A 22146-nucleotide genomic window follows, 5' to 3' on the forward strand; every position below is an offset into this window, starting at 1 on the left:
CTATTGTTGTGTTAGGTATCTAAATTTTGTTCAAATTAAAAATATTCTTGAAATATTTTCATGCTAACCTTGCTTGTCTTGCTTAGTGAGAAAGGCAGTCAATTATTCTAAATGTGTTTATGGTCAATATGGGATGTTGAAAAGGATACCTTTGAAGGTGTTTAAATTCTAGTTGAATATAATTTTCTCTTTACTTCTAAAATTAAAAAGAAAAATAAATGAGACAGCATTCCATAGGACTGGACCTAGTCTGCCACTTCCAGCTAAGTGACCTTAAGCAAATTCTTAATCTCCTGGAGAAAGAAGCAGATTCTTCAGTACATACAGCTATTTCGAGGCTCAAACAACAATAATGTACATAGAGGAGCTTCCCACAATTCAGTGATATTATTTTTATCATCGAAAATCACTGCCCATTAGCCTGTCCATCTCTGCTTTAAAAGCTTTCTGGGCTGTCAGTTACTTCTGAGAAAGTGTAAGAAATTTTTTACTCGGCAGGTTCATGTTTTTGAGAATCCCCAACATTTTGGGAAAAACCCTGTTCCTTTTATGCTTCTAATCCTACTCCCAACATAACACTCTCCAGTTTATCACAAACCATATTTTTGTTAAAAAACAAGGTATAACACCTTCTTCATCCACCATAACCAATCCATCATAGAGCTATATATATTTTACCTGCTATGTATCGCTTGGATTGATCCTTTTCTCTCTATCCCCAAAGCTTCTACATGAGACCAAGTCACCATCAACGCGTACTTCTTACAAACAAATCTGATTCTTATGCCACTCTAAAATATCACTGGAAAACTCAGATTTTGTCAGTTTTCCTTTTAATGGTATCAAACTCCAATCCTTTCTAGTGTAGGCAACATGCCAATTCTTCATCAATAAAATCAATCTCATTTCTACATCGTGGCCTTCACTTACAATATCTCTCTTTACTTGAGTGCCATCTCTACTCCTCTTCACTCTGAGAAATCTTTCCAACTTACAGCAGCTAACATCTGCTGACTATTCAATCCACAAAGATTTCTCCTTTACTGAACTGCCACTGCCGTAGTAATCAGACCCATACTGTTTAGCTGTGTAGTGAAATTTAGCAGTGGAATTTGAACGATATATATGCTGTGTAGTACAGCGTCAAATTGCAGGTAAACAAACAAAAACAGATTTATAATAAAAGGAAGCAAGGTTCAAATTCCACAGCTGTGTTCAGTTGCATGCCTTTGGGCAAGTTACTTGGGCAAGTCACTCTGAGCCTCAGCCACTTATCAATGAAATAGATAATGTGTCTCAAGTCACTGTGTGGATAAAATTATACAACATATGCAAACTGTAAAATATCTATGCAATGCCGGATATGACAGCAGATTGCTATAAACTGATGTGTGCTGCGTAACTCCAGGGAGCACCATCATAGAGAAGAGGGTATGGGGTGCCAACACATTCACCCAGTCATCGTGGCATTCCTAATAGGTTAAGTAGTCAGTATTATTATTACTTACTTCATGAATTTGACCCGTCTTCCATATAGATTTTAGGTGTGGGAGGGGAGCCATCCTTAAGCAATTACTGCCTACATAACAGGTATGCATTTAGTAAACGTTTACCTGTTCTTCCCGCCCCAACCTGAAATAAATTTGCTTTTGTGAAGCTGAGTTTTTGACGCATGCCATTGGCTTTCAATAAAGAGTGTATGAAAAATATCTGCACATAAAACAAACTGCCGCTTCTTTTTCAGGGATATGTTTACAGATACTGCCCTGACATTTCCTGGTGTCGCCTCTTTGAAATTCAGCGTGAGAGATTTCTTTTAGAACTTAGTCTAAGAAAAGCTTTGCTTCTCTTAAGAAACATGTATAAATTATAGGGATGCTGATAAATATGTGATAGACTGTATTTATTTATTTATTTATTTATTTTTTTGGTTATCAGGAAACTGCAGGTGAAATATAATATTCCACTTTAGCAACTAACTAGCTTTAGCACTTGCTGACCTTATCACCTTTTTGGTGGTCTATACCATTTATTGTAATATAACTTTACCTATAAATGTATCTGCTAATTTTCTGCCAATATCCATTCTCTCTTTCTTCTTTTATTAATAAAATTCTCTGAGTTTTATTTGGGCACATGGATGTCCAGTTTGAGACAATATTTCTCAGTCTGCTTTCACTAAATGACTAATTGCATGCGAACAGAAGTGATGTGTACAACTTCCAGGTCGTGGCCTCAACAGGAAACTCTTTGCTCTCCACTTCTTTTCTGTCCTGAGGGGCTATAACTTAGACATAGTGCTGATCAGCCAACCTTGACCTTGTGGAAGAGGGCAATGTCTTAGGGGAGACAGCAAAACTATAGAAGCAGCCCTAGAAGATTGTCAATCCAGTCCCCACTGGACTCCCAGCCCGTTGAACCTTCATGTGAGTGAAAAATCAACTTTGAGTTTAAGCCCATGTTATCTTGGTCCTTCTTACAGCAGCTGAATCAATACCCTATCTAATATATCCTCATCCTGATGTTTTGTTTTTACTCACATAGTTTACTTTTTTCATGTATATTTTTTAAGATATTTCTACTGCTTTTGTTTTTTTGTATGAATGGAGAGAAGTAGGAAGAAAATAAAAAAAAAAAAAAACAGAAAGAGAAATGACCCCCAAACACTGACAAGTTTGACAACTAGAATCTGTCTCAACGCCTATCATACTTCATACAGATCCATTTCTGAAAGAGAATGATTCTCTTTTCAAAATGTGTTCAAAAGGGAATGCTAATTTGCATTTGTTTCGACCTTTTAAATTTTACCTCAAACACTGTCCTATCTTAGAGAGAAAGGAGAAATAAAAAGAATCTTCTGCTCTTCAGCAACAACAAAGCATTCATGGAATCTTTCCTGAAATCAAATAGGCGAACTGAGCTCAACAATCATGGAAAGAGAATTAACAGATGTGACAATTAAGCGGTAATCTTGAATATCATTTTTCTTCATGTGAATGGATTTATAAAAAACCAAAATAGCAACCCATATTCAACTTCACGAGATAAACATTTAGGGAAGTCCTAAAGAAAAAAATGGTGATCCTTCTTCCCCATGCCCCACTCTACCTGAGGTAACCAGTGTTCAAGTATTCATTTCTACATTTCCCTATTCTCATATAGCCCTATCTGGACATACATGGGCTTATCTTTTACTTAATATATCAGGAGTATAAAACATATAGATTAACTCACATTCAGAAACACTGAGATAAATGATATTTCCTCGGATGGCTGTGCCAAATTTTAAACAACCAGCCTCATTTTGAGGGAAATAATTTAATTAGCTAGTCTACTGACAAAAATAGAAAAAAAAAAAAACTTACTGTAGGATATATTTTGGACATCAACTTCTAATTCTATCTCTAAATTATATCAAATCCATCGAACATTCTCTGTCTCCCCATCTTCACCACAGGCCAACCTATCATCATCACTCACTGGGACTATTCCAAGAGCTTTCTCCTCATATCTATGCCTCATCTCTTCCTAGCAATCCATTCCTACAGAGGAGGCAGCGCCATCTCTTAAAAACCTAAATCAGATGAAGCCACACACGTTTAAAAGCTTCCAACTCTTCTTGTTGATGTGTGAAGAAAATCCAAACTCCTTCCAAAGTTCCAAAAGGTAAAAAGCTTCCAGAGCGCTTCTTCCTGGTCCCTGTCTGAGCCTCCAACCTTATGACTTGGCCATATTCCCCCTGACACCCTGGCTGCTTTTTTTTTCCCATTTTGGAGCCCCAGGTGAACTTTATTTACTTCTTTGCTGCTTACCCCTCTCAAATATAAATACCCCGAGAGGCAAGATGTTCTCTCCTTTGCTGCCATATTCCTGGCACCAAGAACAGTGCTTGGCATATAAAATGTGCTCAATAAATATGTCAAATAAATGTACAAATCAGTCAATTTCAAACAGACTATGTTCTGTGTACTTTCTGATTGAGAGCTCTCTTCCCTCTGTTGAGATAAAAAGAAAAGAACTATTGACTTCATAATTTCATGGCCTGGATTTACATCCCAACTCTATCTTTTGCTAGCAAGTAATTGAATTCTTTAGGCCTCAGTTATATGTCGAAAATGTGGAATAATGACCTAGCTTTCAGGTTTGCAAAGATCAAATGAGGTTAATGGATGTAAAGGCATTTTAAAAACTCTAAACTCTAAAAGATTACATAAATAAAAAAATAAAAAGGTTATATAAATGTTATTATTTCAATAAACTGGTACACAAATAAGTAATGAAAATATCAATAAGTGAATTAAATTGGACATTTAAGTTATTTAAATAATATATACATGTCAAATAAGGAAACAGAAGTTTTACCTTTTTATAACTGGATATTCTCTGACATATGTGCTCAATTTTTTCACTGCAAAAGGCACTGAATTTATTATGAAGGTCAGTAGGAATCACTTCATTTAAAGAGTTAAGGCTGGTGCAGTTTTGCACAAAATGATCATCACTTTTAGCCAGGGCTTCAAGAATCTGTAGTAATACACGCACACACACACAAGTAAAGAAAACCTTCAAAATTAGCCAAATACAATCTTCACAAGTCTAGAACACAAAGTGACATTCCCCAGCACACTTCTTTTCACTGCCTGGGATTTCTATGTTCAGTAAAACTCTCACCGCGAAGTGATGGACTTGTGTGTTTGCCCCTCGTGTTTTGCCTTCTGCTGGCTATAAAAGGTTACCAGAGGGAAGTGAGTGGACTTCAAAGACTGCCTGCTGGACAAATCAGTATGCTCTGATGTGGGAACACATTGCCTATATTTTAGTCAGTTACTCAGAACTTTTTTTTCCCCTCAATTTGGTAGTAGAACAACAAAAACTAAGGAAAACCTATAGAATGGCATCCTTACTTTCTACTGGGAGCCCAGTATAGAGAATGCAGACAACAAATGTTTGCTGAAGAAATGAATACATGAGAAGAAATTCTCTTACTAACATAAAATCAATGTCAGTTGCAGTATCTGAGCACCCAGCTGATAAACACATCAGATAAAAGCGTCCATGTGATATTTTAATTAGTAAATCCTTTTGAACATTTGAATCAATTGTAAGGCAGCATTTGTGTGTGTTTGTGTGTGTACCTACCACTGATCACTGGGAATTTCCAATGAATGGAGAATTATGTGTCATATTTATGATTGTTCAAAGATTGCAAGGGTTGATTGCACCCTTACCTGACATTTTCATAATACTGTCCGAGACAATGTATAGATTCTATGTTTATTTGAGCTCCCTCGCAGGAAGCTCCACTTCCCTGTCTTGCGGAATACAGAGTGTGAGTTTTTGGTTTAATCACTACTCTAGAAAGTAGAGCTCAATTTATCATTAGCTGTGTGATTTGGTTCAATTTCTTAATTTCTTTGATACTCTTTTCTTCAAATATGAAATAGAAGTATTTTCAGTACTTATACAGTTGTCATATATAAAATAATCCATGTAACTTCGCAAATTTGAAATAGCTAGAAAATGGATAAAATAATGATAATAACCTGGGTCCAAACTTACATGGATTGCCTTGATAATATAACATATTTGGACAGAGGTGGCATTTTGAACATACAGATGCTATATCGAAAGATACAGAGTGGTACAATGTCATCAGAATAACGCAATTGTTTTGGAAGCTGACTTTCAGAATATAAAACAAAAAACATAAAATAAGTATTTTTGAAACAGTGCATTTGGATTTCTACATTATTTTCTGCCACTAAAATTTTAAAAAATACATACTATTAATGCTGAATCTATCTCAGCTACACAAACACACACACATAATGAAACAAGAAGTGACATGTGAATAAATAAAAGTAGTGAAGCTATATGTCATATTTCTTACTTGTAATACCTGAATCCTCACAAGGTGATATAAAAGCAGATGCAGGGGTGCCTTGGTGGCTCTTCATTTTGGCTCAGGTCACAATCTGACATTTGTGGGATTGAGCCCCATGTCAGGTTCTGCACTAACCTTTGTATTCATTCTCTCTCTCTCTCTCTCTCAAAATAAATAAACATTTAAATAAATAAATACAGATGAAATACTAAAACTCAGACCTGGGGAGTATCCAATAGGAATTTTATTTTTTCACCTGGTGAAAGGATCATGAAAAGCAAGCACAGGGCCATCTTTCACTAACCACATGTTTCATCCATTTGGATGAAAACTCTCTTACTCCCTATCTTGCTTTAGCCTAAAGACTAAGGGTGATATCCTTCCCAATTAAGAATCACATAAATGTCTGAAGATCTATTCATAAATGGATCACTGAGCTTTGTGAAATCATATGAAATAAACATGAGACTTGGAGAATTTGAAATTTCTTGTAATACATTTCATGACTTCAAATACTTTTCAGAGGATTATCTACATTTAAAAAAGCACCACCTGTCATGAAAACCATCTGAAAGGTATTCATGATACTGAATCAACAGATGTAGCAAACTTGCTAAATGTAGAGAAGCCTTTGCCAAATCAACTAACATTTGCCTGGGCAAGAGTCCCATCTAACATAACACTGTACTCCAAAAGAGATCAATAAAAAAAGAAGATTGTATGCATACTGAGTAATGGGGGGAAAACAGGAAAGAAAGTTGAATGAGCTGACAGCTGAAGCATACACAGCTGTTTACGTTTTGGGAAGTGGGGGTGGGGGAGAGTTTCAGTTACTTTATTTAGAACAAAATCCCTTGTTTTCCCAGGATCACTCATACCTTGGCAGTGAGGCTGAAGAAACCTTTGGGCTCAATCATCTTCTCCACCACATTGCACTTTATCCCGGCTGTGCTGTCATACTCATACACAACACCATATTCCAGGTGGACGTTATCCACAGTCAGGCTCACGTGCTCCTTCTTCCCGTCGATGATGGCCATGGTGTTAAACTTGTCAATCACCTCTGGAACAAGGACAGTTTTCATTCAGCAAATTCAGGAAGGGTTTTGTTAGTCTCTTCAAATAATTTGAGTGTCTCTGAATAATGTTTAAAGATTTCTTTAAAGAATGGATAAATCTAATATTGTTGTTAACATTTCTGAAACAAGAGCACTTAAAAAACATATGTTTGAATGATCCAAATCTCACCATTCCAACATGACTAGTCTTTGCACATCCATTTTGATCTATCAACCATATGTATGCCTATTTATACCAATATAAACATTATATATACAATTTTATAATTTTTATTAAAAGCAATTAATAGCCAAAGTAATTTTGAAGAAGACCAAAGCAGGAACATCACAATCCCAGACTTTAGCCTCTACTACAAAGCTGCAATCATCAAAACAGCATGGTATTGGCACAAAAACAGACACATTGACCAATGGAATAGAATAGAAACCCCAGAACTAGACCCACAAACGTATGGCCAACTCATCTTTGACAAAGCAGGAAAGAACATCCAATGGAAAAAAGACAGTCTCTTTAACAAATGGTGCTGGGAGAACTGGACAGCAACAGGCAGAAGACTGAAACTAGACCACTTTCTCACACCGTTCACAAAAATAAACTCAAAGTGGATAAAGGACCTGAATGTGAGACAGGAAACCATCAAAACCCTAGAGGAGAAAGCAGGAAAAGACCTCTCTGACCTCAGCCGTAGCAATTTCTTACTTGACACATCCCCAAAGGCAAGGGAATTAAAAGCAAAAGTGAACTACTGGGACCTTATGAAGGTAAAAACTTCTGCACAGCAAAGGAAACAACCAACAAAACTAAAAGGCAACCAACAGAATGGGAAAAGATATTTGCAAATGACATATCGGACAAAGGGCTAGTATCCAAAATCTATAAAGAGCTCACCAAACTCCACACCCGAAAAACAAATAACCCAGTGAAGAAATGGGCAGAAAACATGAATAGACACTTCTCTAAAGAAGACATCCAGATGGCCAACAGGCACATGAAAAGATGCTCAACGTCGCTCCTTATCAGGGAAATACAAATCAAAACCACACTCAGATATCACCTCACGCCAGTCAGAGTGGCCAAAATGAACAAATCAGGAGACTATAGATGCTGGCGAGGATGTGGAGAAACGGGAACCCTCTTGCACTGTTGGTGGGAATGCAAATTGGTGCAGCCACTCTGGAAAACAGTGTGGAGGTTCCTCAGAAAATTAAAAATAGACCTACCCTATGACCCAGCAATAGCACTGCTAGGAATTTACCCAAGGGATACAGGAGTACTGATGCATAGGGGCACTTGTACCCCAATGTTCATAGCAGCACTCTCAACAATAGCCAAATTATGGAAAGAGCCTAAACGTCCATCAACTGATGAATGGATAAAGAAATTGTGGTTTATATACACAATGGAGTACTACGTGGCAATGAGAAAGAATGAAATATGGCCTTTTGTAGCAACATGGATGGAACTGGAGAGTGTTATGCTAAGTGAAATAAGCCATACAGAGAAAGACAGATACCATATGTGTTCACTCTTATGTGGATCCTGAGAAACTTAACAGAAACCCATGGGGGAGGGGAAGGGGGAAAAAAAAAAAGGAGGTTAGAGTGGGAGAGAGCCAAAGCATAAGAGACTCTTAAAAACTGAGAAGAAACTGAGGGTTGATGGGGGGGTGAGAGGGAGGGGAGGATGGGTGATGGGTATTGAGGAGGGCACCTTTTGGGATGAGCACTGGGTGTTGTATGGAAACCAATTTGACAATAAATTTCATATACTGAAATAAATAAATGAATGAATGAATGAATGAATGAATAAATAAATAAATAAATAAATTCCTTTGGAAGCTTCTTTTATCTTTACCCTCCTCCTGCCCAAGATACAGGTTAGCAATCATATTCCAAGCTTATGGCCCCACTGATATACGTCCGAAGGGTCTCATGACTGAATTTTTCCTGAATGGTAAATAAATGACCTTTTCCTAACAGCAGCTAGCCCCTCAAGGTCCTGGAAACCATGTTTCCAAAATACCTCAGAGATGTAAGCTATCCCTAAGCCCTTCCCAAACTGAAGGTATATATAATCACTCTTCACAGTCACAGTGCAGCTCTTTCTGTTCATGGGTCCTGTCTCCATGCTTTAGTAAAACCACCTTTTTGCACTAAAGACGTCTCAAGAATTCTTTCTTGGCCATCAGTAGCGAATCCTGACACTTTAAACCATTATCAAGGAGGAAAAGAAGGAACCCACCTTCTACTTTGCAGTCAAATGCATCCCCTACTTCATCTCCTGGGGGTTTAGAGTTAGCCTTTTGAAGGTCTTCTTGAGCACTCTCAATGCTATTATAAACCCATTGTATGGAGTCTTGCTGGAATGAGGAGGGGAAAAGAAACCTTAGAAATATTAGTGCTTCTTAAAATGTATATCCATTTCATAAACCTGCTTTAGGAGGATTGACAATCTTACTTATTCTTCTAGTTTTTTTAAAGATAACCAAATTTGAAAGAGAAAGAAAATCAACATACGAGACTAATAAAAAGTCAATGGCAATTATATTGCTTAACAAACTAATTTTTTAGGATTGAAATTTTATCTTCCAAAGATGTTTCTGAGTTTTGTTTCAATTTATTTATTTTGAGAGAGGGAGCATGCAAGCAAGCGTGGGAGGGGCAGAGAGAGAGAGAGCAAGAGAATCCCAAGCAGGCTCCGTGCTGTCAGTGTGCAGGCTGACTCAAGACTTGAACCCACGAACTGTGAAACCATGACCTGAGCCAAAATCAAGAGCTGGATGCTCAACTGACTGAGCCAAGCAAGCATCCCTTCCAAAGATGTTTGTAAATAAGATGTAGTTCCCAAGTGTCTTACTTAAAATGCCTCAAGTATATCTTAAAGTAAAATTTAAATTCCATTTTTAAATAAATAAATGTTAGATGGACAGTTTTCTGAAGAATCAATCATTTATCAGGATATAAACCATTTAAATGCTCTCCTACCACCTATATTTTGATCCAATTAATGTTTTTTTGAATCAAACCAATAAGAAAGTTGAAAGAACATCTTTCACTTCATTGCGTTCCCAAATGATGTAACTATATTTTTACCCTTCCATATCATAACTCATCCTATTTTTAATTAAAATAGCATTTGCAGTCTTATCTAGATAAATGAGAGAGAGGAAATGGCTACCAAGTAAATGCTTTCAGCTTTCCATCACTTGAAAGTTTATTCCTTTCTTAGGTAAGATGATAAACTGAACTGCACTACTGAAGTGCACTACAATTTCCATTCTCCATTTTTGCATGTATTAACTTCACAACTGTGTTTAATTATTATATTGCTATACATCGTTACAATGCTAGTTAACATTTGATCATTCAAATACATCTTGGTAGCCTGTTGTGGTCCCTAAGGAACCACACACTCTGGTATCCACACCTTGGTGTAGCTCCTTCCCACACTGACCTGAGGCTTGGTCATGGGATCTGATTTTTCCAAGCATGATGTAAATACAGTTGATCGCTTATAATATCCCCTCTTGAAATCCAGACGCCATGCAGGAAGGACAATCTGCTAGACTGGAAAAGGGGGCCATGTGGAGGAGCTCTGGAGTGGAAGGCCATGAGGAGGGGAGGTGCAGAGCCCAGCTGTTCCATGCAAAACTTTGCTATATCAGTGCCTTCACAGGAGCCAACACTCAGTCACCCCGCAGAATCAAGAGAAATAATCACTGTTGTTTTAAGCCAATAAGTTTTGGAACAGCCTGTTTTGTGGCAATGGATATGGGATACAGCATGTTACTCACTGAGTGAATTTTTCTGTTTATTGCTTTTCTTAATCATGTTACTAACCAACTTCTCTCTAGGAAGACTGTCAAGGAAAATGAAAAGGAATGAAACTCAAATCAGTTTGGCTACTTGTTAAAATTCTGATTGAAGTGGAAAGGTTTGATAATTTCAGAAGTGTCTTTTTAAAAAATTCATTCAATGATATAGTTCAATAAATATTTGTTAAACTATTGCCAACCAGAATAACCTATGAATCTATGCGTGAATTCCAATTTGCTACGCTAGTTTGACCTTATTAACAAGCAAAATTGAGGAGCTCAGTTTCTTGTAGGTTCAGTATTTTATAGGCTGTCAGTCCTGGCCTATGAGAAAATAACCACTGCTCTTTCTGGTTTGGACAAAAGTCATATTCTCAAATCTGGAAGAGTACCTGACTGCGTATGGCAGAAAAAATACAAAGCCTCTCCTCTAAAGTTGCTTTTGCATTTAGTTGATTAATTTGAGAGAATTTTCTCTTATAGCCCAATATTCACTTGTACCTCATGGGATAAGCTTTGCTTATAAATTTGGATTCTAATTTTATTTTTCTACGGCACTTGAAATTTAATCAGAGGATAGTGGTTAGAATTTTAAGCAATGACAAGTACATTTCGGTATTTTCTTTAAAGAGCTAAATCCAGTAACTTAAATAAATATATACAAAACTCAATCACAGACCCTAAAAAAACCTTCACAGACACACAAGGACCATTACATATTCTAAAGTAATAGCAAGGGTCAAAAAAACAAATCAAACCTTTGGATTTCATTGTGATAAACATTTAGGTATCTGAAAACTCATATCATAATGCAAATGAAAACACCCCAGAGCACTTGTTAAACAGGTGATAATACTGAAACAATAAAATGCAATCATTTAAGCAGAATTGATCATGATTAATTATGCAGATAAAACAATCATCATGAGATTTACAATGATGTGCTTAAATGTGAACCTAAAAGTAGAAACCATCCTGTGTCCTCCCCTGGGCTTTCTCTGCAAGTTTGCAGCGAGACCCAGATAAGCCAAAGGGCAGCTTACCTTCACTGGTCTCCTGTATTTCCTGCAAGCTGTGACATGTGCAATGACACTGGCATGTGTCTCCTTGCTGACATTGATACCATTTACTTTGATAATACACTGTCCAGGGTGAAGACCAGCGGCTGCAGCCACAGTCCCTTCAAATAAAAATGAGAAAATGGCCAAAAAAATAACTTTAGGAATGAGATTCATTTTTATCACATATACAATATGGAAAGCCATTTTAAAACATAGTAAGAGATCTAGCTAGTATGTTCTTGATAAACTTGGTTCTGATAGTAATGCCTTCTCAAAATTTTTCTACTTTTAATCTGGCCATTCAAACAGTGACTAACAGAATATTCTCTCATACCCCTGAGAATTAGTTTGAAGGAATACTTTAGATATTTTTTCAAATTTTTTTAAGTTTACTTATTTATTTGAGAGGACAGAAACAGCATGAATGGGGGAAGGGCAGAGAGGGAGAGATAATCCCAAGCAGGCTCCGTGCTGCCAACGCAGAGCCCGATGCTCAAACTCATGAAACCGAGAGATCATGGCCAGAGCTGAAAGCAAGAGTTGGACGCTTAACCAACTGAACCACCCAGACACCCCTGAAGGGATATTTTAAAGTGACCTTTACAATGCTAATCAGTTATTTTCCCTTTCAAATGTCTCATCAGTCTTAATATTCTACATATACAAATATAAAAGCAAAATGAGAAAGCCAGAAATGTATGCCCTATTTACCTTTCTTTACTCTATAAAAATCTCTAAATATTAGAAAAGTATTCACTTTCATTTATTTTTCTCAGTAACATTTATTGCAAGGACATTTTTGAAATTTGTAATAGTTTATAAATTTCAGTCTTATTTCTTTTTATTTTTTTAAATTCAACTATAATTAACACATAGCATTATATTGGTTTCAGGTGTAAAATATAATTATTCATCAATTCTATATTCACTTTCATTTTTAAAAATGTGAACAGTTAAAAGAAATTCTTTAAAAAAATCAGCCAATTAGCAACTACCATTGACTGGCTTTGCTAAGTAAAATAAGCATTCAGGATATCTACAAAGGGTCAAGGAACCACAGAATTTGTGGAGAATAAAATTAATCAGGTAACATCAACTGTCCATTTATTTGCATAGATATAAACTTAAATATGGAAGTGGCATATTGCTCCAGTGAGTTAAAATTTTCAGAAACTTTCAATTATTATTATATGATGTTCTGAGCCAATCAACACTTATGCAGCACCATTAATAAATACAATGAATATAATTAATACAAATGATTACAAAATTTATGTTAGAAGAGCCTCTCTTTGTAAGCAATTTCTCCCATGAAGGAATTATTAAACATTTTAGAGAACATAATTTATATTCAAGAAGACAGTATGTATTTTTCTTCTCATTAACATTCACTCCCAGAAATACTAAGTGGTTTTTCTGGATTAAAGTAGGTCTTGGAGGGAAAAGAGACACTCCCCATTGAGAAAATAGCCTAAAAAAAGGCACTGAGTCGAGAAACAACCTGGACATTTGGGAGCATGTGAGCAGTTGGTATGAGCTTAAAATGGGAGTGTGGGTGAAGACTCTGGAGAAGTCAAGAGGAGCCAGGTTTCTAAGTGCCTGCATACTTTATGTGAACACCTAACAGCCTCAACCTTACTATCTATGCATGAGGAAGAGCATTTGAGAATTTTAAGCAGAGAAGTGACATGACCCCCAGAACCAAGGACGAATCATTGGAACTTAAGTCAAAAATCAAAATCACAACAAGCATCTACTGCAATGTTCCAGGCTAGAACTAAAGTAGCATTTGTTACAAAAGGGGAGAATGAGATCACGTATTTGATGTCTCATGATGGAGTTCATGAAGAGGCTACAGTCCCTAGGATCACTCCTCTGCTTTTGGACTCAGTGCTGAGTAAATAGAGTCATTTCAATAAATGATACAGAAGGCAAAGCAAGTTCAGAGAATAGATGGAAAGTTCACTTGGAAATAATACTGAGTTGTAAGGTGCCAAAGGGGCATTTAGGCGAGAGTTTTAATCAATAATTAAATCTAGGGGTGCCTGTGTAGCTCAGTTGTTTAAGCATCTGGCTTTGGCTCAGGTCATGATCTCACCACCCCTGAGTTCGAGCCGGGTGTCAGACTCTGTGCTGATGGCTCAGAGTCCGGAGCCTGCTGTCTGATTCTGTCTTCCCCTTTTTCTGCTCCTCCCCTACTCGCGCTCTGTGTCTCTCTCTCTCTCTCAAAAATAAATAAACATTAAAAAGTAAGTAAGTAAAGAAATAAAGAAAGAAAGAAATCTAGACTATGGAACTCAGGAAAGAGATCTAAGCTGGAGATAGAGATTTAAAAATCTCCAGGAACAGGATCAATAAGATTTCTTACAGAGAACGAGAAGGTAGAGAAGAAAAGAGGGAGCCAACAGTTAAGCGGTTGACAGATGAAGGGAGCTGGCAGAGGAGAAAAATCTGACAAGTGCCAACTTAGAAATCAGGAGATGAACATTTTCAGCAAACAGGAGTAGTCAGTTTAAACAAATGCCACAGAAAAGCTCAATTAATATGAAGGTTATCAATGTCTACCATACGTTCCAGTCAAGTCCATGATAACACTATAAGACAGACTGTGGAGACATGGGTGGAAGATGAGGAGAGATGTCTACAGCAATGGGCTAAAACTAAAATAGGAAGTGAAGAAGCACAGCTGAAAACACAGACTAGCACATCAGGAAGTTAGGTCATGACAAAATAGAAGTTATTAGAGCATTATTCTAGGGCTGAGCTTATCAATCTTGGGTGTGCATACAAATCATCTGAGGGTATTGTTAAAATGTAGATTCTGACTCAGTATGTCCTGCGTGGGTCCTAAGATTCCACATTTCTTTTTTTTCTTTTTTAAAGTTTATTTATTTATTTATTTTGACCGGGGGGGGGGGGGGTGAGGCAGAGAGAGAGGGAGAGAAAGAATCCCACACAGACACACTGCCAGTGTGGAGCCCGACACAGGGCTTGAACCCACAGATTATGAGATCATGATCAAAGCCAAAACCAAGAGTTGGATACTCAATTGGTGCCCCGATTTTTAAGAGTTTTTTTTTTAATATTGTTTTAGGAACATATTACCATTGAGCTAATCAAGTAAAAATATGATTGAGAAACTTCATAACAACATGAGCATGCACGTTTTGAATATATTTTTGTTTAGCAAGCAATATCCATACATTCTAAAAAGCTGTTTTTACAGGATGGATTTCTCACCTCTTCCTACTGCATGTACAACCGATGGGCCATATCCTCGGATCTGGAATCCAAGTCCCTCAGCTGAATCTGGGATCTTCACTGTCCTAAAATCAATCAGAAAACAAGGTGAGAAGACTTTCACATGCCACACAATTGGTTAAAACAATAGTGTCCATTCCTTTATTCATTCTTTCAATAAATATGTATTGAAGGTCTACTGTGTAAAAGACACTGACTGGGCTAGAAACCAGGAGACAAAAAGGGTGCATGCTCTCACAAAGGCACACAGCAGCCAAGCACGAAAGACTTCCTCAACTGAGCACAGTCATTTGCATGGTGGTGAATAAGGAACAGGCTCTGGGGTCAGACAAAACTAGCTCTGAATCCTCATTTAAGTCACTAGATAGTTGAATAACTTGCATGAACGCCTTCACTTCTCCGAGCCTGAGTTTCCACAAAAAGATGATGGTAAAACTTACTTTGCAGGGTGTCAGTGGAGATTAAAAGAGAAATCTTTGTTAACTGCCCTGCACCATGCTATGAACTAGTAGTCACTTCAATAAAATGGAAGCTTCTCTCCTTAGTTTACTGTTATAAAGAAGACAGTGCACTGTGACACTTCTTTGTTAAAAGTAATAAAAGAAACACAGAATTAATACATTTCTACCCGTTGGGAACTTCATCAAAGAACAACAACAAAAAGCTAGTTAAAAAGATGTGTCAAACATTACACCAAAATAATTTAAGAATGTGATTAACTTTAGCATTTACTCAGTGAAATTTTGAAAGAAAAGTACATCAAAAGGAGAACCTGAATAACAAAAGAAATATTTTCAACGAATCCCCACGGAAAAGAAGATGAAGGAAAGAAGAGGAGTAAACTGTTAGGACAACCAGTGAGGGATATCCAGTTTGGTACTAAGAAGTGAGCTACTCCACAGAAGGAAGCCAGAGATCAGAGAGCAACAATGAAAAGCAGAGAACATGAGATAAGGCAGAACATCATAACAATAAAAATGAGTATCGTAAATTGCAGTCCAGAGCAAAGACAAATGAATACAATGCAATAAATTTTGATGGATAGCCCTTATGCCCAAGAAATAAAATTGTTTTCCAAAAGATGATGAATTAATCATGCAATAAATGTCGGCAGCCCTTCAAGGGCACGTTAGACATAGTCTGAAGTTACATACAGTGGAACTTACTTAGAGCTTATAAAATAGCCACTGGAGCAGTTTGGGCAACACTGTGTCTAGAACACTAGAGAAAGCCACAAACGTACAGCATTTACGCCTCATGGCAGAGCCTGGTACTGCTATCTGAAATATAACCTAGGCAGGCACACCAGCATCGGTGATAGAAATGTGAACTGTCTATTCTAGGAAAACTTGAAAGTATTATTATGAATTAGATTATATACTAAGAAGTGATCTGTGCATTGCTGGAGTATAGGTCAAAGAACTGATTTGTCCTTTATCCTTAATTATATACTTTTTGGTGTAAAAGGCTCTATGCACTTCCCTTGAATAGCACTTTGTTACTAGTATCTTTCAAGAAAAAAAAAAGACACATGAAAATGGAAGATAACTAAGGAAAAGAAAAAGGAATAAATACATTTTCTAAGTGTGAAACAAAAACATAGAAGTAGCCCATGCTTTTATATATTATGAATGAGATTTCACTTTTGCTGAAATGACCTAGAGCTTTCAGGCCATGGTAAGTTATTATTGCTTTTGGATTGTGAGGAATTCATAACAGTCTCTCAGTTCTTTCTGAGCAAGGTCTTCTATCCTTCTAATATTGCTAGGGAAGGTTGACTCTAATCTTCAATATCATTATATATTTCTTTAAAACTTTTGTACAAAACACTATGAAATGCATTTTGGTCTTATTCTGGGACCCTCTTCATAAAATGATCTTTGGAAAATACGCTTCCCTGCTGTGACCACTATATTGTCTATTAAAGGAAGAATTAAATTCATACAAAAGGAACATTCTGTTTCTTGGAGGAAGTAAGTGCACTAAATAATCTGCTACAAAGCTTTTTGAAAAACTCTTTGATGCTATCAAGTGTAAAATACAGCTAGATTCAAAGCAAGACTTCATTTGTATTTACCTCTCATATTTTTGCCTTTTCTACCCCCAGACTGGAGACTACATCAAGTATAAGTAGCTATTGTAAGAAAATATGACAGAATGATTTATAGGAATCTTATATTAGCATAAAGACATAAAGGAAAAGCTATCAATTTCAAGCAAATTAAAAGTAAAAGATAAAAGATGAATATCCTTAAAATAGTTTTGAAACAAAATATAAGATAGGCTCCTGATGTAATAAATAAGCAGTGAAAAAAAATGAAATGAGAGAATAGGTAAGCATCACAGATAACATCACTGGAGTACACACTATGTGCTGAACAGATAACTAAGTTCTTTATTAACCTAAATTTATTTAATGTTCTTAGCATCTTCATGACATAGGTACTCTTCTCATCTCCATTTTTTTAATAGATGGATGGGGGTGTTGAAGCAACACAATAAGCAAGCAAGTTGTGGAAGAGAAGCTTGAACCTGGACCAGAAATACTGGGTTCCAGATACTGTATGACAAACACTGAAGGAAAAAGTCAGAGGACACAGGTTCCAATGCTGCTCATCTAGTGGCTAGTACTGGGAGTGACGATTTGCCCCTATCTACTTAGTCTGAAAGTTGAGGGCTTCTGAAGTGATCTGACTGCTGAAATGTCTAGGACCAGTGCATCAGTAGTTGCAGGGTTAAGTCAGGGGGCAGTAGGGCCATGGGGAGGACCTTTATGTTTTCTAATGACTGTTTTGGACTATTACTCCGTTATACCCTTCTAGTCTGCCCTTTTCCTTTTAAGCGTCCTCAAAGTGTCCAGAGGTAAGCGACTAGGTGAGCCTTATCCCAGACAGGGTTGGATAAAGGGGGAGTAATAGATCAAAATTAGGTTTAGAGAGAAGACATTGTTATGGTTATTCTCTGCCCTCCAGCCCAAAGTCTTCCTAAATTAGTAATTTTAATGAGTCATCTCACTCTTTCCTTGGTAAGTTTTAGCAGCAACCTGGCTGACTTAATGCTACAGAATCTAGCTCATTGCATCACATTTCAACTCCTAAGATAAAGAGTGCTGCCAGCTATTGCTGAATATATATATATTTAGGCAGGGAAGAATACTATACTATACATACTAAGAATATTTTCTTAAGCAGTTAAAATAAACCTTTTGTTTTTAAAGTGGTAATCTTCATTTACCTGAAAATTAATGAAGTTGTTTATCACTATTAACGAATGATATAATTACATTTTAAACAGTAATTTTGATATAATCATAGTACTTTAAATAGACATGATACTTAGACCTTGATATGCATTATATTGATTAATTACTTGGTTAAACAAATCATGGAAATGTGACACAGGAACACTAGACCAGAAGTGATTTGTAGAAGAAAAGCCAACATCTTCCAAGAATATACATAATACCCTATTAATTTTAAAAACAGATTATAGGGGCGCCTGGGTAGCTCAGTTGGTTAGGCGACTGACTTCGGCTCAGGTCATGATCTCGCAGTTTTGAGCTCGAGCCCCGCATCAGGCTCTGTGCTGACAGCTCAGAGCCTGGAGCCTACTTCAGTTTCTGTTCACCCCCTCTCTCTCCCCCTCCCCTGCTCACACTCTGTGTCTCTATGTCTCTCAATAATAATAAATAAAAGTTTAAAAAAAATTTAAAACAGATTATAAAGCACAATCCCATTTTATAAACATAGGATTGTGTAAATCTGCATCAGTACTTAGAAAAATCAACTGTCTGAATTTCAAAAAATAACAATGGTTATTTATGGGTGATATGATTATAAGAAACATGTCTTTATTTAGAAAACTCTATCCTCTAAATTTGCTATAATCAACATGATATTTTTCTAATCATAGGTAGATGGATAGACCTTTTTTTTTTAAAGAATGGACATATTACTAAGTACAAGTGCACACACACAAGTGTATTTCACCAACTTCACCATTTCTTATAAACATTTAATGATAAATGGTATCAACCAACTCATAGACCTGAAATTCTTAGAGCTGAACATGGGGAATGCAGTTCTTTATTATCAATTGTTCTACTAATTTTCTTCACTTATAATCAAAGTCAGCCCAACCCAGACCAGGAAAATTTGGGCCACAAAAATAAAACATTATTTCCACTGAAACTACCTGATTTAAGTAGCAAGCATTAGTATTATAAGCAAAGCAGTTTTTCCCAACATTTAAATACCAGTATTAGTGATGCTGGTAAGGTTTAAATGTTTTAAGCAACAAGATACTTAATTCTTGATGTGTACTTAAATTTTCTATTTTATTCATTTTTGTATAATTTTTTTAAAAATCCCACATGAATCATACAACTTACTCCCTTGGCTTTGTGCTCACAAGAACTCTTAGTGGCTTTCTGCTGTTTAAGCATGATTTCAGGAAGCAGTCCACTTCATTGAAAGGTCTCATAAAAACTAGGTCACCATTAATAGCAAAAATCTTTTTCCCAACTTCCATGCCAGCCATCTAAGAGAGAAATAGCAAAAAAAAAAAAATTATATTTTAATAAGGAATCTATTTTTTTCACAGAATTAGAAACTGAAAAGACCCAGAACATACAGATTTTTGACATTTTAACACACCTGCAATGTTTTTATACAACTTCACACAACAGAACTGTGGGGGAGATAACACACTTATCATTCTCTTTGACATAGTTTTAAATTTGATCACCCATTTGTACTGAAAGCCACCCCCTTTCTTCTATGTTTTAACTTTGTACTCCTCCTGTGACCCTCTTTCTATTGTATCTTATAGTTCTTTTTCTTATTTCATCCTTTAAACTACAAACACTAGGTTAATTTTTTTTACTGTGTTTTCTTTTTATATCCAATTAACTCAGAGAGGTTCAACCTCTATGTGGCCGTCAATGACAACCAAATATGCATCACCAGCATGATATAGCAGAAGTATCTTCAGGGCAGGAGAGGAATGGCCTTGAACTCAACAAAAAGAGCTCCAAAAAGCACAGATTGCCCGAGGCTGAAAAGATGACAAGGAAGACATTATCTCTCCAACCAGGCCACCATTCTTAACCAGTTCTACTGCTTATAAACTACATGCTGCTTTGATTATCAGCTAAATGATGAAAACCTGGCAGAGGATATTTAATTAATGGCATAGACAGATGAAGCTGTGCCCTAAGAACACCCTCAGAAAATGTCTGGGAAAAACATTTCCTTCTCATAGAAAATTACTAAAAATAGTCATTTGTTGGCCAAGCCCACCAAGTATGAGTTGACCAGAGTTATTTTGTTTGAAATTAATGTGGTGTACATAAAACATTGTCTTGCATGAGTCTGTGTTTTGGTAAAAGACAGAAACCTTGGACATTAGCAGATAGGAGGATGGATGGCAGTTTACTACCAACTTTAAATAGATTCAAAGTTTAAAGCCATGTTTCATTCATTCTCACAGGCTTTATTTAAGATTTTATATTTAGACATTTTCTTGAAGATTAAGGCATTGTACAAGCCAGGCAGCAAGGTGAGAATATTTTAAATCAGATATATTTAGGATAGAACACTCCCAGTAGGTTCCATGAGGACAGGAAATTTTATCTTTTGTTCACTGCTGTATTCCCAGAGACTAGAACACTGCCTAGCATATAATAGGTACTAAATAAATCATTCTGAATGAATGAATAAATGATCAGGAGATTCCTTTGTTTAAAAGGCTGGTGAGGTGAGAGAACATCAATCAGCATTAACCTAATGAGAAAAGAAGTCGAAGCATGTGCTTTACTGATGAAAGTCATATTTATGAGTCAAAAGTGACAGGTAAAGAAAAGACCTAGCCCTTGATCTAGTGGAAGAGTTATCTGACATACATAATACAGCCCCACTGGGTGCAGTCTCCACAGCATTCCAAGCTAGAAAGATGCACAGGGAAGTCCCAGGGTCATGGAATGAGCCCAGCGGCCTCCTAGGATGTCATGAAGTTCATAGCTATAGATCCTTACAAAATCTCCATCCAGGTTTCTTTGAGTGCATGGACTGTCACAAATCCCAAGAGCATCTCGTAGAACTTCAGAATAAGATCATTCAGTAACACTATTTTCAACAAAGATACTTAAAAGCTGATTTCAACTTGTTTGGAACTTCTATATTTTTTAAATAAAAATGCTAATTTACATTACCTCAGCATTAGACCCCTTTTCTACCAACTTTATTATTGGAACTTTATTTTTGTCTTCTAACCCAAAACCATAGCTGCCTTCATTGGATTTAATCTGAAATGCAAAATATTAACATTATTCATAAAGCAACTACAAAAACAGGTACAAATTAAACAGAATAAAAAAAGAAAACTTATATAGCATGTTAACTTACCAATAATGATTTGGCTATAACATTTTCCACTACTTTTAAATCATGTTTCATAAGTCGGTGCTTCATATTTGATCCTTCCATTTCCTCATCCGCAAAAAAACGAAAAAGTAGGGGTTCATCTTTGAATTCACTTTTCTCAAGGACTACAAAAAACAGATCCAAATACCAAAATTATTTTCCACACTCATAGACATTCAGTGAACAAGTTACATTCACAAAGATCCCTGTGATACTGTTCTATTTCTACACCTTCAAGCTGATGTTTCCTTTAAGTTACTATTAGCTAAGGATTTTGAATTTTTGAGTATTTTTTCAATGTTGAATTTTTTGTACTTACCCGTCTGTCACTTTCCAGATTAAAATCCAAATTTAAATACAAGATTATATTGAATCAAAATATGTACGCAATCCAAAACATAGAAATCTACAGTGTTTTGAATTTGTAGTGAACATTTGGAATATGTTTTTAATATCCTGAACAATTATGGGAAAATTCAAATGGGTAAATGTTACTCTTATGTGTGTGAGCAATTCCCACTGTGGTCACTTTTGTTCCAACACTTCAAACCAGAATTGTATCTTCTGGGTGAAATGTGATTTTAGTTTCCACTAATTCTTAGTTCTTTTCTGTTTAAAAACATT

At 36.3% G+C, this 22146-nt stretch overlaps 1 protein-coding gene across 5 annotated transcripts in view; it reads right to left on the minus strand.

Annotated features, from left to right (window-relative positions):
- PREX2 (phosphatidylinositol-3,4,5-trisphosphate dependent Rac exchange factor 2) overlaps positions 1–22146 on the minus strand; it is a 299461-nt gene that overhangs the window by 130252 nt on the left and 147063 nt on the right. For all 5 annotated transcript variants that reach the window (XR_003966317.1, XR_003966315.1, XR_003966316.1 and 2 more), the window contains exons 16-23: positions 21505–21647; positions 21312–21404; positions 19491–19639; positions 15080–15165; positions 11822–11958; positions 9206–9323; positions 6763–6947; positions 4363–4524 (exon numbers count right to left, since the gene is read on the minus strand). Coding sequence is in view for 2 of the 5 variants with exons in the window: in XM_030304277.1 (XP_030160137.1) it covers positions 4363–4524; positions 6763–6947; positions 9206–9323; positions 11822–11958; positions 15080–15165; positions 19491–19639; positions 21312–21404; positions 21505–21647 (1073 nt within the window). In the remaining 3 variants the exon portion in view is untranslated. The remainder of the gene's footprint in view (positions 1–4362; positions 4525–6762; positions 6948–9205; positions 9324–11821; positions 11959–15079; positions 15166–19490; positions 19640–21311; positions 21405–21504; positions 21648–22146) is intronic.

The sequence above is a fragment of the Lynx canadensis genome, chromosome F2 (assembly GCF_007474595.2).
Source record: "Lynx canadensis isolate LIC74 chromosome F2, mLynCan4.pri.v2, whole genome shotgun sequence".
Taxonomy (NCBI): domain Eukaryota; kingdom Metazoa; phylum Chordata; class Mammalia; order Carnivora; family Felidae; genus Lynx; species Lynx canadensis.